Below are 17,133 nucleotides of genomic sequence, written 5' to 3'. Positions count from 1 at the left end.
GCTGCTGTTAATGAACAATGGCATTTAGGCTGCCTGCCTCTGTCCAAAGGTGAATGTCCTATTCATGGAAACTACCGCTCTGTATGTAAATACTGATCACCATGGTGTGATTCTTTATACGCTCCAAGGGATAACATGCAATGTTCAGCCGCATATAAAACTTCCATTACACTAAAAAATAGGAGTTTGCAAAAAATCTCAAAAGACAGGCGTGATTGCAAAAGCTCATGGCTATTTACCAGATTCGAAATTCAGGGACTTTGATTGATTCAGAAACTAAAAGAGTGGATAGGGAATGTCTAGGCATGCCATATTTTGAGTTCACTGATAATCTTACTTTATACTTAATGAATCATAGAGGGTAGCTGATAGAAGCTTTGATCAATGGCAATTAAACAAAATAAACAAATAAGCTTTGGGATGGATCGACACGCGACTCAAAAACATGGCTCTGGCCCCCTTTGGGTTGGAAGCCATAAATAAATTCATTGCTGAGGTGATAACAAAAACTACTTCTGTCATAACACACTGCAAACATGACTACAAGTCACATTTAAGAGGTTACACAAATATCCTCAGAAAAAAGACTAATAAATATATATGGTATTTGGCATAAGCAAGGAATACCTACTTGGCACGAAATACAAGTAAAGAAGGCTCACACATCCATGCATCAGGCCTTTTAAATGCATCTTCCGATGCTTCACACTGTACGGCTCACCTCTTTGACACCATTGAACTGATATTCCCTGCCTGTAGCATACCACCTCTGCAACTGTCTTGACAAGAATATTAATCATCCCACCATCATTCAGCGAGAGCTGTGAGACCCACACATTCCTCTAGATCCTGTGAAAGCTGGAGCTGCATTCTAGACCAGCTCTCTCATGTATTACTCTGGGTTATGCTGTTAATGTATTGTGTTCATTTTTGTACCTTCTTATTTTTCAGCTAGGACAGTTACTCCTGGAGAGCAGGAGAGCAGGTTCAGTGTCACCTGATGGAAAATATCACAATACTAATAACTGCCATGTTTGCACTTTCCATTCATACTGAACCCCCCCCCAAAAAAAAAAAACAAACAAACAAAAAACAAACAAACAAACAAACAAATATCATGAAGTTTTGGCACAAGAGAAAACAGTGACTGAGTCTTTGAATGCATACATTATCGGGCTTCACAGTTTGTAGTAAGCAACTATGATTATGACGGAAATAATAATGTAAAAGCTGTTATTTTTGCATGCAGACATTTTTATGACATGGGGGAGGTCACAGACACTTCTGCTAGACGTTGTTTTCAAAATTTGACACCGAGGCTATCGAAAATGCACTAATGCTGCCTATCCACTCAGCAAATTTAATATGATCCAGAACAGGGATGCGATATTCTCTTATGTTGTTAAATTTGCAGCCCGCGACAGTGATTCACAAAATTCACAAAAATTAAACCCTTGCAAAAATAATAGCTTTTACAGCAGCCTGGTCAGTTATTATGCACAATTTGTGTGTGGCTGCAGTATACTAGTATAGGGAATAGATTTTCCTGTTGTGAGCATTCTCACTGCAAAATGTCAACAGAAAACTTTGCACACTTAAACCAACTCACACACTGGTCTGTCACTTTTCTGGTAATGTCTTGGGCGGTTCTCTCAAAAGCAAAACTGCCTCGGCGGAACTTTCATTTGATTTTTCCTAATATGTGTGTATGTTTTATGAAAGTGTAAATGGCCCTCGAGCTGTTTTGAGACAGATAACCACACTCTGTTGTGGAAAAAATAGGATACCACACATCATCTTGTCACATCTCAAAATCATGCCGTGAAGAATTAATCTAATATTAGTAAAGGTAAAATTAGAAGCAGGCAACTCATCATGATCACAGTCAACTATCTAAATTGCATATTACGCTTGATTTCAATGCATTTTTTTTTCCTTCTTTGCAGTGAGTCGCTATTCATCACTTTCTGTAAACTTCTATTGGCTGACAATTTAGACTGTAAATTCAAAATGACAAATATTGAACAATGCCATATTTTTACAATTTTTAGCATATGGCTGCTTTCTGCATATATGTGCATGGTCTTGGCTTCAAGGTAACATTATAACTTCGAGGTTCCGACGGCTTTTGCCTTCTCCGAGAGTAATGTGGTGTCTTTGCATCGATACTCTGTAACGATCCTCCTTTGGGCCTCTGCTTTCGAAGACTTGATTTTATAGCCCTGCCATAACTGATATGTCTCATGTAGTCTCCATTCCTACACAAAGTGCCTCTGGTGATGACGATCAACACACAGTAGCCTACCATCATGTATCGTATATTCGCAAATGCTCATTTACTCTGCTGTAACCTCATGTAGAATTTCTGGCAGTTATGAGCTAGTTGGCAACTACAGGTAAAAGGCTTTAAAAGAGATAAAAAATATCAATTAATAAAAAACAATAATAAAACAAACCCTCACTCTCAGTAGATTAATAGGACTACTAAATGTTTTTATAAAGGGAAGCATTGTTGACAACAGCATGCCATATAAATGTGTAGTCACAATGAGACACATATAAACACACAAGTCAGAGAGAGAGAGAGAGAGAAACAAAATCACTGATTTTAAACATCTTAATAGTCCCTTGACCTTTAAGTTCCAGGTACGTCAAGAACAGAGAGAAGTAGGTTGAAAGTCACTATGGAAGAATAACATGTGACTTGCGATATGTCGACCGCATACATTGTGGGATAGGACTCCCTGCAGCACGTGACATGTCATAATGAAACAAATCATGCATGCAAACTCATAACTGACGCACTGCATGTAATGTCGAGCACATACAAACTGCATATGATGTACCGTAGATGTGGAAATGCCTGGCAAGAAACTCTACAGTTAGGCCTAATGAGAATGCATCGAACTGACAAGATCCCAGGTCAGAGAGACAAGTGAAGGTTTGACAGACTGACGGGCCCATAACATAAATGTATGAAGCGTAATCCCTTCAAATCTCTATGAAGTTGACATCTGCTGATCGCCTGTAAGACGTTGCATTGTGTTTCTTACGATACCACTCAAAACTGTCATTTCCTGAGCACCTTGTCCCCTCATCCATCAGAAATTCAGACAAACTACGGATTCCATTACACAGATTTCAGTCAGCACTTTTATTCGTCAGAAGAACGGCTTTATTTATTTTCAAATAAAATACCTGGTAGGCCTACTCCTCATTTTGAAAACCACAATGGCTTTATCAAATAGAATAATGTGTGTCCTGACGACTACAATGGCTACTGTGGCAAACATAACTTCACATTAAATCAACAGCCATTGTATATCTTTTTGATAGCCCATACAAAATATCTTTTTCCAAAGATGACAGCAAGATTCCTTGACCAGTGAAAGAAAATGAAAATGGAAAGGGGAACTTGTAATTCTACTTCTGGGAGCAAAGACTACAGGAAGTTTGTGTCATAACTCTGTGCACATTGTTCTGATATATTTATTTTTTTTTAAAAGAGTGTCCTGGTGAAATTGTGGGGAAAATGATAGAGATTGCAAAGAGTGCTACAACCTTTAAAGGGGAATTCCGGATCATTTAAACATTAGACTGAAATTTAAGGAGTAAAATGTTCTGAATACAATAATGCAAATTTGATCAAAATCAGATGAAAATAAAGGAAGTTGTTACATTGTGAAGTTTTGCTAATTTTTCATGGATTTTTCTTGAATAGTCAATATGAATATGCAAATGAAGTGATGATGTCATCTCCTCACAGCTTGTTATATAGTTTGGTACATAGATTTTGAAATTTCCAGTTTTGTTCAAACACAATTATGCCTCAATCTCAAATCTTGATATATCTGAATGATCATTATCTTGATGTAAATCAACCACGAATAACATTGTTTTAAACTTTTATAATAGGAAAAAATTAATTTTGTTATTCATGTTTGTACACAATCAATGGAAAATTGTGAGGTGATGACATCATCAGCTCACTCAATTACATAAATTCATATCAACTGTTCAAGAACTAGTACCAGTCTGCAAAAATTAGGGAATCTTGAAGATTTCACAACTATCTTATTTTTGTATTTGATTTTGATCAAATTTTCACTGATGTGCTTGTCATATATTTTGCTCTTTCTTTTTAGACTAATTTTAAACCGGCCTGGAATTCCCCTTTAAAAGACTTCCCTGCTGCCAGAATGATGATATCTCTGTGAACAGTGTTCCACCTTTTACCACTTCCTGTTATTGGTTGACAGGTACAAAGTCCACTGACCTTCTGGACCACAGTGGGGCTAAACAACTTTCTACAAAATAATATACCTGTCTTTGTTGTACCACAATATACACCCATGCCATGTCATGTGGACCAACGCATACAGATGCAGGACAGGTGAAGTACCCTCTCATAAAAATGAAGGCAAACTATTTTCACAAAGGTTTACGGAGAAACTTTGGTCCAGACAAGTTAATAATGGTCTAGAGATTAAAACAAACTCAATCACTGAAGTATACCAAAAATCAAATACAGGTGAAATATCAATAGCATCTCTCACATGTGAAGTAATGATTTCAAACATTGAAGAAAGTGTGTTGAACCAATCAAATGCCTTGCTTTTTTCCCCAATCTTAATCTGGTATTGTCTGAAGTATGTGGGACTATGAGATTAGGTGCATTCACATGAAATAAAAACTTTATAGTATTGAATATGCTTCACTAAGAAGGCTTCTGTTTACTGCTGTGAGGATCAGACACTTCTAATGGCAGTGTATCACAAATAACACATTTTTAATTTGCCTGAATGGATAATTGGGCTAGGGCCCCCCCCCCCCCCCTGCTTGTCCAAATTCTCAAGTGCCCATTCATAAATTCACTTGCAAGAGAGTAAGTTCTACCACCTGTAAGTAAGTGAAAATCAAGCAGGATTTCATAGCAACAACAACTTATAATTACTACTTAATGATCATTTCTTTTTTAAAAATCCAGGACGGCCTCTTGTCTTGGGGGGGGGGGGGGGGGCATTTACAGTATCTTAATCCAGGGCTGCACACTGGCGCCGGTCCGACGGTCAAAGACCGGCAAAAGTCATCGTCGGACCGGTAACTTTTCAGGAAATCCACAAGTTACCGGTCCGACATGACCAGTAAAAAAAAAAAAAACATTGGTGGGGTCAGTAGAAAGAAAAAGAGCAGCCCCGTTCAGGGAGAAACAGAATGCAAGATATCGCACTGTTCAACAAGTTTTACGCAAGTTTTCGTTTATGTCTACCGATGCAATTTGGACAGTAGACGTATATTAGTTTTGAGCACTAGCAGTCGATCAGTTATTCGCGCTCGCTTGCGCATTTGGCGCTGCTCACGCACTGCCATGCAATGCAATACATGCAAAGCATTTACAGTGTACTGCGTTTCGTTTGCTTGCGATCGGCGGTCATGCCGCGCAGACAAGAAACATTGATAGAAGTGCACGCATTTCTGGGTCATTTTACGCATGATTTTTTAACGCAAGATCGAATCGATCCCGGCTTCGCAGCAGCGTGGCAGTTATGTAATAACTAATTTACTTGTGTCGATTTTTAGAAAAAGTAAAAAGACATTCGATATTCAGCGATACAGTAAATGGATCTGATTGCGTTTATTTTCATTTTACATAGTCATTTCACAAATGAATATTTTCATTCGTTCAGAATGGTCTCATAATGAAGATAGGCGCAAAAAGGATCACGAAATCGGTCCTTCCGTGTACTTTTTAAGAACATATGCACAAAATGTGAAGAGATAATACTAGGTAGAAAAAAATCATGAAATCATCGCAGTCCCGCTTACATATTTGAGGTAGAAATCGTCCCAGAAAGGATCATGAATTCCACCGGCCGCGTCGTATCTTTCAAAAGCTTACTTACGAAATGCGAAGAGATTATAGAGGAGAAAAAACAGAAACAAATAAAGGACACATTTCGTGAGTGCATCATAGAAGATAACAGCTGAATAACAGTTCATAAAATCAACGCAATCCCTTTGAAATTTGAGAAAATAATAGGCGAAAAAAGGATCTTGAATTCAGTCCTGCATGCCGTGTTGGTTATCAAAAACGCATGCACAAATGCGACGAGATTATCGGGTGAAAATATAAAAAAAAAAACAACACATTTTTACCCTTCTGGTGCGTGCATTATACAAAAGATTACATCCAAAGTTATTCATGAAATCGCCACAATCCCGCTGATATTTGAGGTAGAAATAGGCGCAAAAAGGATCGTAAATTCGGCCGTGTCGTATACCTTTTAAGAACGCATGTAAGAAATGGGAAAAGATTAGCGGGAGAAAAATAAAGGACACATTTTCACAATCCCGTTGGAATTTGAGTAAACAATAATAGGCGCAAAAAGAATCTCGAATTCGGCCCTACATGCAGTGTATAATTTTGAAAACGCATGCACAAATGCGTAGAAATTATCGGGAGAAAAATAGAGAACGCATTTTCAACCCTTCTGGTGCATGTATCACAAAAGATTACATCCGAAATAATTAATGACATATCGGAATCCCGCTGATATTTTGATGTAGAAATAGGCGCTAAAAGGATCGTGAATTCGGCCGTGACGTATAGGCATGTACGCAATGCGAAGTGATTATTGGGTGAAAAATACAGGACACATTTCAACCCCTTTTGGCCCGTGCATCATAAAGATTACAGCCGAATAATAATTCATGAAATCATCGCAATCCCGTTGAAGTTTGAGGAAACGATAGGCGCAAAAGAATCATGATTTTTGGCCGTGTCGTGTATCTGTTTAGAACGCATTTACGAAATGCGAAGAGTTTATCGGGGAAAAATAAAGGACACATTTTCAACCCCTTTTGGCGCGTGTATCATAAAAGATTACATCCGAAGTCATACATGAAATCATGGCAATCCCGCTGATTGAGGTAGAAATAGGCGCAAAAAGGATCGTGAATTCGGCCGTGTTGTACACCGGTACCTTTCAAGAACGCATGTTATACGGAATGCGAAGAGATTATGGGAAGAAAAATAAAGAGCGCATTTTCAACCATTCTAGCTGGTGCGTGAATCACAAAAGATTACATCCGAAGTAATTCATGAAATCGCCACAATTCGGCTGATATTTGATGTAGAAATAGGCGCTAAAAGGATCGTGAATTCGGCCGTGACGTGTAGGCATGTACGCAATGAGAAGTGATTATTGGGTGAAAAATACAGGACACATTTTCAACTCCTTTTGGCCGGTGCATCATAAAGATTACAGCCGAATGATAATTCATGATATCATCGCAATCCCGTTGAAGTTTGAGGAAACAATAGGCGCAAAAAGAATCATGATTTTTGGCCGTGTCGTATACCTTTTAAGAACGCATTTACGAATGCGAAGAGTTTATCGGGGAAAAATAAAGGACACATTTTCAACTCCTTTTGGCGCGTGTATCATAAAAGATTACATCCGAAGTCATACATGAAATCATGGCAATCCCGCTGATATTTGAGGTAGAAATAAGCGCAAAAAGGATCGTGAATTCGGCCGTGTCGTATACCGGTACCTTTTAAGAACGCATGTACGGAATGCGAAGAGATTATGGGGAGAAAAATAAAGAGCGCATTTTCAACCATTCTAGCTGATGCGTGCATCACAAAAGATTACATCCGAAGTAATTCATGAAATCGCCACAATTCCGCTGATATTTGATGTAGAAATAGGCGCTAAAAGGATCGTGAATTCGGCCGTGACGTGTAGGCATGTGAAAAATACAGGACATATTTTCAACTCCTTTTGGCCCGTGCATCATAAAGATTACAGCCGAATGATGATTCATGAAATCATCGCAATCCCGTTGAAGTTTGAGGAAACAATAGGCGCAAAAAAGAGTCATGATTTTTGGTCGTGTCATATACAACTCCATTTAAGAACGCATTTACGAATGCGAAGAGTTTATCGGGGAAATATAAAGGACACATTTTCAACCCCTTTTGACGCGTGTATCATAAAAGATTACAGCCGAAGTAATTCATAAAATCATCGCAATCCCGCTGATATTTGACGTGTTTGATGTAGAAATAGGCGCTAAAAGGATCGTGAATTCGGCCGTGACGTGTTATAGGCATGTACGCAGTGAGAAGTGATTATTGGGTGAAAAATACAGGACACATTTTCAACTCCTTTTGGCCGGTGCATTATAAAGATTACAGCCGAATGATAATTCATGAAATCATCGCAATCCCGTTGAAGTTTGAGGAAACAATACACAGGCGCAAAAAGAATCATGATTTACATGGGTCTGGGGGGGGGGGGTAAAACGTCCATAAAAACAAGAAAATAAGTTTGCGAGTCATTTATTGTTTTTTTATGTTGTTGTTGTTGACCGGTAAATTTTCTGTTCGGACCGGTAAAAAATGGTAAACCGGAGCATTTACCGGTCCGACAGAGACAGGTTGGACCGGCAGAAAAAATGGGTTAGTGTGCAGCCCTGCTTAATCTGAGATACTTCCTACACTTGTGTCTCCTAGAAATAAATCTTCAGGCAAGGAGACAAAAGACCATTATCGTAGGATTTATCTCTTTTGTGACCCACTGAACTTGGCGACCTTTGAGCTGGCCAAGAAAAGGAAGAGGATGAAGAAAAACTGAGCGTGCATCTCGGCTGGCCTTCCTTGTTGTGACTGCCCATCTGGAGAGAGTATAATGCAGAATCCCTAATGGACTGTGGCCACTCTGACCCACTTGTAATAGGATGGTCAGGTCATGGAGAAAACACAGGCTTTATGAGGGGAATTCTGTCACACTTGACCACTTTTACTACCCTAAATGGAATGTACACAAATTTGCCTCACACACATCCCTGTCTGCGAGTTCTAGATTCCCAATGTTACCTCACCACCAAGCACAGATCTCATATTCAAACATTTTGCAAGGCTCGTTGAGTGAACACTGGTTGTCACCACCCATCCCCACCTCCCCCACCTCCTGCATAATGTCATGTGAATCCGGATCTTTTGACTGACGTCAAAGTGGTCATATGGGACTGAGCAAATACTGTTGAGTCTGCAGCCAAGACTGAAGCATATGACTCAGCCCGACACCCACGGTATTTGAATCACTGTTGCCTCCTTACCAAATGCAAATTCAATCATTCATCCCTGAAAGCAGAAGTTGTTACTCCCAAAGTTAAAGACCCATTAACATTGAAAATGTATTCCAGGTCAAATACTCAATCAGGAGAAACTCCAATGAGCTAAAGAACTATGATAATATTCATCAAATAAGACATACAACAAGGTAACAAAAACCAGAGTGACAGACATGACATTCACTCTCTCCATTTCTTTGAATGATAAAAACCAAAAAACCAAAACAAGACTCCCACTCAGAAGATATGTGGGAATATGACATTAATCTACAGTGAACATCGTCAAAACATAAAACCCAGTGGGGGAAAAAAAAAGAAACAGGAGCATGAAAACCTTGTGGTCAGTTTTATTGCGGTATCATAACAGTCACATGATCAATGAAGCCCTGTCATGATACCACACTACCGATATCCTGACATTAGATTCAATTACCTGTACCCCTTTCCTCTTTGATGTTTTTCTTTCATTTTTGGTATTGTTCATTTGTTTGCTTTTTCTGTTCCTTTGCTCTTACTCATTATTTACTAATTGTTTGATATAACACATTAAGCTTTCCTGATGGTACTTCACATGAAATCATTTCAAAATCATAATGTTAAGCATGATCCTCTGCATCCTATGACAAGCCCCAGCTGGGCGTGAGAGACATGGGAAACACATAACACTAGTCACGTAGTCACCCGTGGTTGCTATAGATATAAAGTTAGTCCTTTTTTTTTTGCCTTTCCCCAACTTGTTTCGTGTATCATCTGTTAAATGTGGCAAAGAAAGCATGTACAGACAACACACTTCAACCTTCTTTTGTAGTACACAGACTTCAATGCGTGGGCTTTACATTCTAAGAAAGCAGCAACATTGAAAGGTTGCCGGCCAGCATGACAAACGAGCACGGAACACCAGCCTTTTCGTGGATGAATGAACAATGGCTATTGTGGGCTCACCAAGGCTAGGGCTCACACTTTACGTACACGACTGAATTAAACTGCATTAATCAGAGTACCTTTTATCCCCTGTTTTTTGTCTTTATTCATTCATCTTATTCTATTTCATCTATTTATGATTATCACTATAATGTTTTTCGATGCAGGATGTGGGATTACAATCAGCATGCGAACATGCCACTGAGAATATACACCGTGAACAGAAGAGCCCTAAAACCTGTCAAAATTATGCACTGTATGAGGGATTAATGGCAAGTATTATAATGCAAGATATGATTTAAATGCACTTCATTTTGTGCCATAAAGTACTTGCCTGATACAGATCTAGATATTGTCTTTAGGAGTAAATCAAGTTGATACAATTTCATGAGCTACCTCTCTTACTGCAAAAGCATCTTTCTTCTTTTTTTTTCTCATTCTCTGCCTACACCTCATTTCCTTGCATGAATGAAGGACAAATATTTTATTTGAAAGAAATTTAATATTACAGACTTTCATAACTTCTATGAGGTAATTTCCAATGTAGTTTGTATAGAAAATGAAAGCTGAAAATTCAAAGAAGGCCATTCATCCATCTTGATATCTCGTACTGAGCTTAAATGTTGAATGACAGATATATTGCTCAAAGATACTAAAGTCATGTAAAAACAGCTTATTACATATTTTCTGTGCATTTTTAGTTTGACAAATGTTTTAGATCAGTGAATTAGATTACAACATAGTTATACAATATAACAACACATTTCACGAAACTACTGGATAGTTTCCAGTCCACAAAGGCACTTTTACATATCTTTAAATGTATTATTTGTAGGCAGTGACCAAAAATCAAATAACAGTCATAACATAAAGAAACAATGGCCCATTTAAACAAGAAAAAGATATTATGAAAGCACAGGCATTCCGTTGTGAAGAGTGAATAAACCCTCGCACATGAATTAACGTCATGGATATTGATCAGAGTGAAAAACCAATCAATGTCCTGTATAACATTCCAGATAGAACTGGAAAAACAGAAGGGAGATGCATAAGAGAGGTACATTTTGTAATATCAAAGTGGCAAATGAATTCAAATTTTGGGTTAATTAAAAAAAATGAGATAGTATGGTACTTCCTTATCACTTATTCAGTTCATTAAGCTTTTACTTCAATGAAAAAACAAAATGTGCCAAAATATTGACAGTTTTACCAACAGCAAACCTAGAGATCAGGAAGAGATAAATCTTTACTTGGCTTCAAGATCTAGAAGAAGTATTGTTTGTGTGATGAAACATCTCTCACAATATTTCATCCCACTCCTCCTTGCCCCCCAGGGCAGCTTTTTGCAAGTTGTTGCAATCTTGCTCACTTTTCTGCCTGTGCACAAAAACCCTCTTTATACACTGACCGATTTTCCAAAGAAAATTTATACCAGTTCTTTCAAAATAGATCACATTAATCTTTCCTGCAGCTATACAGGTATACTAGGATAATGATCCCTGTCCATACTCCTAGAATTCAATATAAAAACAATAGATCAATTTTGTCATTCAGAGCAGTACAGAAAATGTACTGCAAAGACACACAAACATCATTACCATACATATATCCAAGGAAAATCTAAACAAGTACTCTGAGAATAGAATACAAATCTTCCCTAAATTCTAGAATGTATAATAGGATGATGATCCTAAGTCATACCCCTAGAATTCAGTATGAGAGCAAAAGATCCATTTTGGCATTTAGAGCACCAGAGAAAATGTACCACTGACAAACATCATTACCATAGAGATTTCCAAAGAAAATTTACACAAGTTCTTCAAAAATAGGTTACAAATATTTTTGAAAGTTTCAAACACATACTAGGATGATGATTATGTCCTTGGACAAGATGTTTTAACCCACCATGTCCCTCTCCACCCAGGTGTATAAATGGGTAATTGGCAATGCTAGAGTAATAATAATGGCAGGGCCCTCTGGTAGAGCAGTGGCAACACTGAAGGGCAACCTTGGGTAAATAAGACCTTATCATTATTTATCCCACCTCATATTCCTAGAATTCAATACAAAAGGAAAATATCCACTTTGGCACTTCAAGCAGTGGACAAAATAAACTGGAGTTCAGACATAGATCATTTCCATATAATGGTATCAACTGGACACATTCATTTACCTTTATCTATTAGAATATTGTCAATGATTCCAAACAAACTCCTTTTTGAAGTTTTTGATTCACGAGACATGTCAGTTATGATGTGAAAAGAATGTGTATGATTAAGAAAAACAATGTAAAGTCATATCAAAACTGTCAATAACCATGTGTGTGCACCATGAAAACATTATGCTCTGTAAGTAATGCCCATAATCTCATCTTTCTTGAATGCCCCATGCAGTTTAAAGCAAAAATAGGCAAATCTCTGCTGAAATCTGAAATAGCCAACATGGATTATGCATGAGATAATCCATGTATGTGACCTTTTATGGAAGAAAAAAAAAATCACACTGGCTAGTCTGAAGTCAAGTCTACAAACAGAATTATCCTTTGGAATGTGACTTTGACCTCATAGATGCTGCCAAGCCTGAAGTTATTGGGTCTCTCCACCCCCCCCCCCCCAGGCATGATGAAAAGTTGGCTAACACTGAGTGCAAAGCATATTGCTCTAACTTGAGGTGCAGCACGACTCTGTTGATGGGTATAATACGCCAGCTGGCAGCCGACATCATCAACGTGCTTTGTGTCATTCAGTCGAAGAGACACACACTTCATACACCAGGAACTGTAAAAGCTGGGTTTTTTTTTTTTTTAGCGAACGAGGAAGACACCTAGACATTTTTGCAAAATGTTCTTTCTGCGATCTGACACCCAGGCTATTGTATGTGCACTAATTCCCAACCGTTCACTCTGCCACTTTATGCAGTCAAGATCAGGAGGTGTTATTTTTCGCGTGTTGTTACATTTGCAACCCGACGGTGATTTGCGAAAATTAAACCCTCGCGAAAACAACAGCTTTTACAGTCCAATTCAGTGAAGGACATTACTGTACTCAGTTCAGGCTTACCTTTTGAAGACTGCCTGGATTCAACTGTGTTTTGTCGATTATCTTGATTGCAACCTGTAGACGAACAAATACAAGATGAAATACAAGAAAGAGTCACTCACTGCAGCCGGCAATGTGAAAAGGAAAATAAAAATTCAAACTGAACGATGGCATCGTTAAAGTGCCTTCACAACACTGCATAATTGATGCACATACTGTATTAGCACATACTACATGTCACAGTTCAGTAGTTGTGATAGAACTCCACAAATCTAATGCCCTTCTAAATAATTCATGCCATGCACAAATTGTGGCACATTAAGATACTTATGATCTTTAAATAAGTAAATGTGGCATTAAAGTCTCATTTTGCAGCAGCGCCATGATGCCACGATCCTCGAGGTAGAAAGGTTTTCTGATACTATTGTAAACATCAGAAGTAAGACCGCATGTGTCACAGTGTATGCGATGGACAACAACTAAATAGTACATGTTTTTATGCAAATTTGGGACAAAAAAAGGACAACTAGTACAATCACCCACTAAACACTCTGGCTTTTTTCTTTCATTCATTCATTCATTGAAAACAAAAATACAGCTGGACTGAGCATTTCTAATCAATAGCACTGGCAGCTCCAATTTTATGCAACATTGCAGTTACATCGGTAGATGAATAGAAAAATTCTCTGCAACAAAGTACTGCATGAATCTCATTATTGATCAGGCACAATCACACAATAAAAGAGAGATTCACCTATGAAATATATATGTACATGACAACACACAAAAAATTAATTTGAAATCATCAATATCTTAAAAGAATGGAGTGAATATATATTAAGAGAAAAGAAAGTGTTCCATCTTTGTCTAAAAATTCTCAATTTTACAAATTAATGATCAGTAATCACTGACTGATATATTGGTTTCCAACTGCATTTGGAATAGAACGCAGAAGATGACAGGAAATGGAATCTGAAATAAATACTGAAGAAATGAATGTCTGGCGAAACACTCAAAACAAATCAAGGAGTGACGAGAAAGCCCGGGTGGTATAATACAGATATAATTTGATTTCAGAGTACGCTACACCTGTTCCACTGGAGGAATACATAAGTCAACATGGTTACATATATGTGATTGTCGGTCATAAATGCAAGACATCGTCTTGACAAGTGAATCTATAAATGTGCGCTGGAGTGTATGTACATAATGCACATCTCCAGGGCAGGCAGAGGGAGTGCTTGGATGTGCAGATAATTATGAAACGAGAGAGAACGATGGAAGTGGGGCTAAATCGAATCATCCCCACGCGATAGAATGATCACAAGAAGGGCTTCCGCTCGGATCACTATCCTTAGTATCAACTGGTTCCAGCTTCAAATGGCTAGAACTACCTTTGGGTATGTTTTGCGCTGACAGTGAATAATGGCATGGTGCCTGAAATTAAAATTTTATCTCTTTCTCAACTGACTCCCTTTGAATTTCACCTTGGCCAAGAAAAAAACGGGGGGGGGGGGGGGTAGGATACCAGGTAGGTCAATCTATCTTCTAAGCCCTGCGAGGTAACATTATTCTGATGAGGAATTTCATTTAAACATGCCTCTAGTGCTCATCCATGTGAAGTAGAACATCAAAGGTCATGGGGCAACCACTGACAAAGCAATAAAGAAGTTTCACAAGTGATTCATAGTATTGCGTACATTTCTATGCATAGCTCGTTTGAAAGACTGTGCATTTATATCAGTCTTGTTCCCATCAATTAACATAGCTGTGTAGCAACTCCTGTCTTTCCCAAATGTAGATCATCACAGGCTGAACCCTTTGGAAGTTCTACTTTTATACACCTGTTCCAGCATACAACAAAGTGACTATGCAGACTTTGGGTTCATTCATTTCTCATTGATTGTATGCAAGGTCAACAGAGACACTATTGATACACACTGCAGCTGCCTTGGTACTACCTTCCACTCTGCAAGCAAACTCTTGCCTACCGGTAGATGTTAATTTTTGTATCATACAGCTACTAAATCAGGGAGTCTAATGAGGTGTTATAACATTGCTGATGGTGCACATTATTAATCAAATCAAAGTCTGGTCAACAAGTCCAACTTTACAATATCTTTTTCCTTCTTCCGTTTGCACATTTTCAACACGTCCTTTCAACATCTTACTATCAGTGAACCAAATGAAGTGTGGCTGGGTGAAGGGCAGAAAAGAAGAGAAGAAAAGAAGAAAAGAAAGAACACACAGTTTCTGTAGCGAGATGCACATTGACACAAATTAGCAGGATATAAATCTTGAGATATTTGCATTGTGATCCAATTCGCGAGATGTTTGCTTGTGTGAATATAAATATCCCACTAAATAACGTTATCGCCACTGCGATCTAAATCCCAAGAAATTACGTGATTATTTCAGAATTGCTGTGATGATATGAGAAATAACAATACTTTGCACCCGCGGCATGTGTGTGAACACTATCTAGAGAAACAAAATCTTGTAATTTTTCGCCCCATCATTCAAAATATAAGACAGCACACGAACACCAACGGTCATCATTCTGGTAGGATGCAGGCATGCACAGTGTGGTCGACAAATTATCGGAATCTGCAATTAGCGAGATATTTCTGTCCATCTGAATGGGCACAAAATATCTCTGTATTTGGACTGCGATCGTTATCCCACTATTTTGTATGTGTGTGTCTTTATGGTGCCTACTGAAGGCAATGCATAGTTCTCCAAAGGACTCAAAATTAATCTTCCACCATTTGGAATTTGCTTGCAATACATTGAAAGGGTCTAGCAGGAAACATGTCTGACTGATGCGATTTGCCAGGATAATGATCTGATCTGGAGTATTTTGAGATAAAAGAATGTATGATAATAAAATTTTGTGTACCTGACATTATATTCCAGAAGAGCCCTCCCCATTCAGAAGTGGGTAGGTAGAACGATGATCTATCGTGTCCTAGCAATTGTATTTCCCAATGAGCTGAATGCAATTCAATCTAGCGCGGAAGATCAATAGATACTGCTATGGCCAAATTCGTCCATTTATCAATAATCAATAACAAAATTACACAGCAAACCCAATCGGATATATGTGTTAACATTTTCATCATTACCAAATTGAATTCCTCTAATATTACAGTGCTGTTTCACACATTTCTTATGCATCTAATGTGTCTATTTTAGAGCAAAAAATCAACAGTTTTTGCAGGCACATGGAAACTATACAGAGTTGAGTGTTAATTATTCATTTCAATATTTGACATTCAGAGGAATGAGAGCAATGTCCATGCTCATTGACCTGAACTGTTAGCACTCTCATCTACTCAATTTGAAATAAAATCCCCGAAAACATAATGCCTCCGGGCAACACTTCGTGGTAGAGGCATTAAAAAAAATCTAACAACAACAGCAACAAAACACAAAATCGTGGTGATGATACAAAAATATCCAACCATCAATTGTACGATAATCCTGTGGTAATGAGCATTTTTCTTCTATCCATTTCGTTCCAGGAATTCCCTGCCGAAAACCTGTCTGGCAAAAAGAGGGCCTCTTGTGACTCATACTGCATGATTTCATTTTTTTTTCTCACAAGTACAGCTGCGCATCTAAGGATGTGTACATGCCACAGAATATACTACATGTATTTATTGAAGGTTTCCATGTTTGTCAACAGGTATGCCACAGAGATTCATGAACAGTAAACCAATTAAAGATGGGAAATCCCTCTTCACCATCCATTCCTTTCCCTCTCTATTTAACGAAGGAGAAGATAAAGAAAAAAAAATGTGTCTTAAAACGTTTCTACAGTCGTCGTCAGCGTAGAAAAATAGATTTGTCTTTCAAAATGTCAGAGTGCCAAGGCAGCACCATTCTGGGCTAACTCAGTTTGCCCAATATGAGGGGGTGTTAAAGGGAAGATAAACCCCAAGAACAATGTGGATTGAGTGAAAGCAGCAACATTAGTAGAACACATCAATGAAAGTTTGAGGAAAATAGGACAATCGATGCAAAAGTGATG

The 17,133-nt window shown here is 38.2% G+C and overlaps 1 protein-coding gene across 4 annotated transcripts in view; it reads right to left on the bottom strand.

Annotated features, from left to right (window-relative positions):
- The window catches only part of LOC140229643 (MAP/microtubule affinity-regulating kinase 3-like), a 127,084-nt gene that overhangs the window by 65,157 nt on the left and 44,794 nt on the right, over window positions 1-17,133 (bottom strand). For 3 of the 4 annotated variants that reach the window (XM_072309888.1, XM_072309897.1, XM_072309894.1), the window contains exon 4: window positions 13,122-13,175. The exons of the other annotated variant lie outside the window; for it this stretch is intronic. In XM_072309888.1, the coding sequence (XP_072165989.1) occupies window positions 13,122-13,175 (54 nt within the window). The remainder of the gene's footprint in view (window positions 1-13,121; window positions 13,176-17,133) is intronic. 4 annotated transcript variants of the gene reach the window in all.

This window comes from Diadema setosum, chromosome 1 (genome assembly GCF_964275005.1).
Source record: "Diadema setosum chromosome 1, eeDiaSeto1, whole genome shotgun sequence".
Lineage (NCBI taxonomy): Eukaryota > Metazoa > Echinodermata > Echinoidea > Diadematoida > Diadematidae > Diadema > Diadema setosum.
Note: the sequence above shows the minus strand (reverse complement) of the source record. Positions and strands in the feature narration are given on the sequence as shown.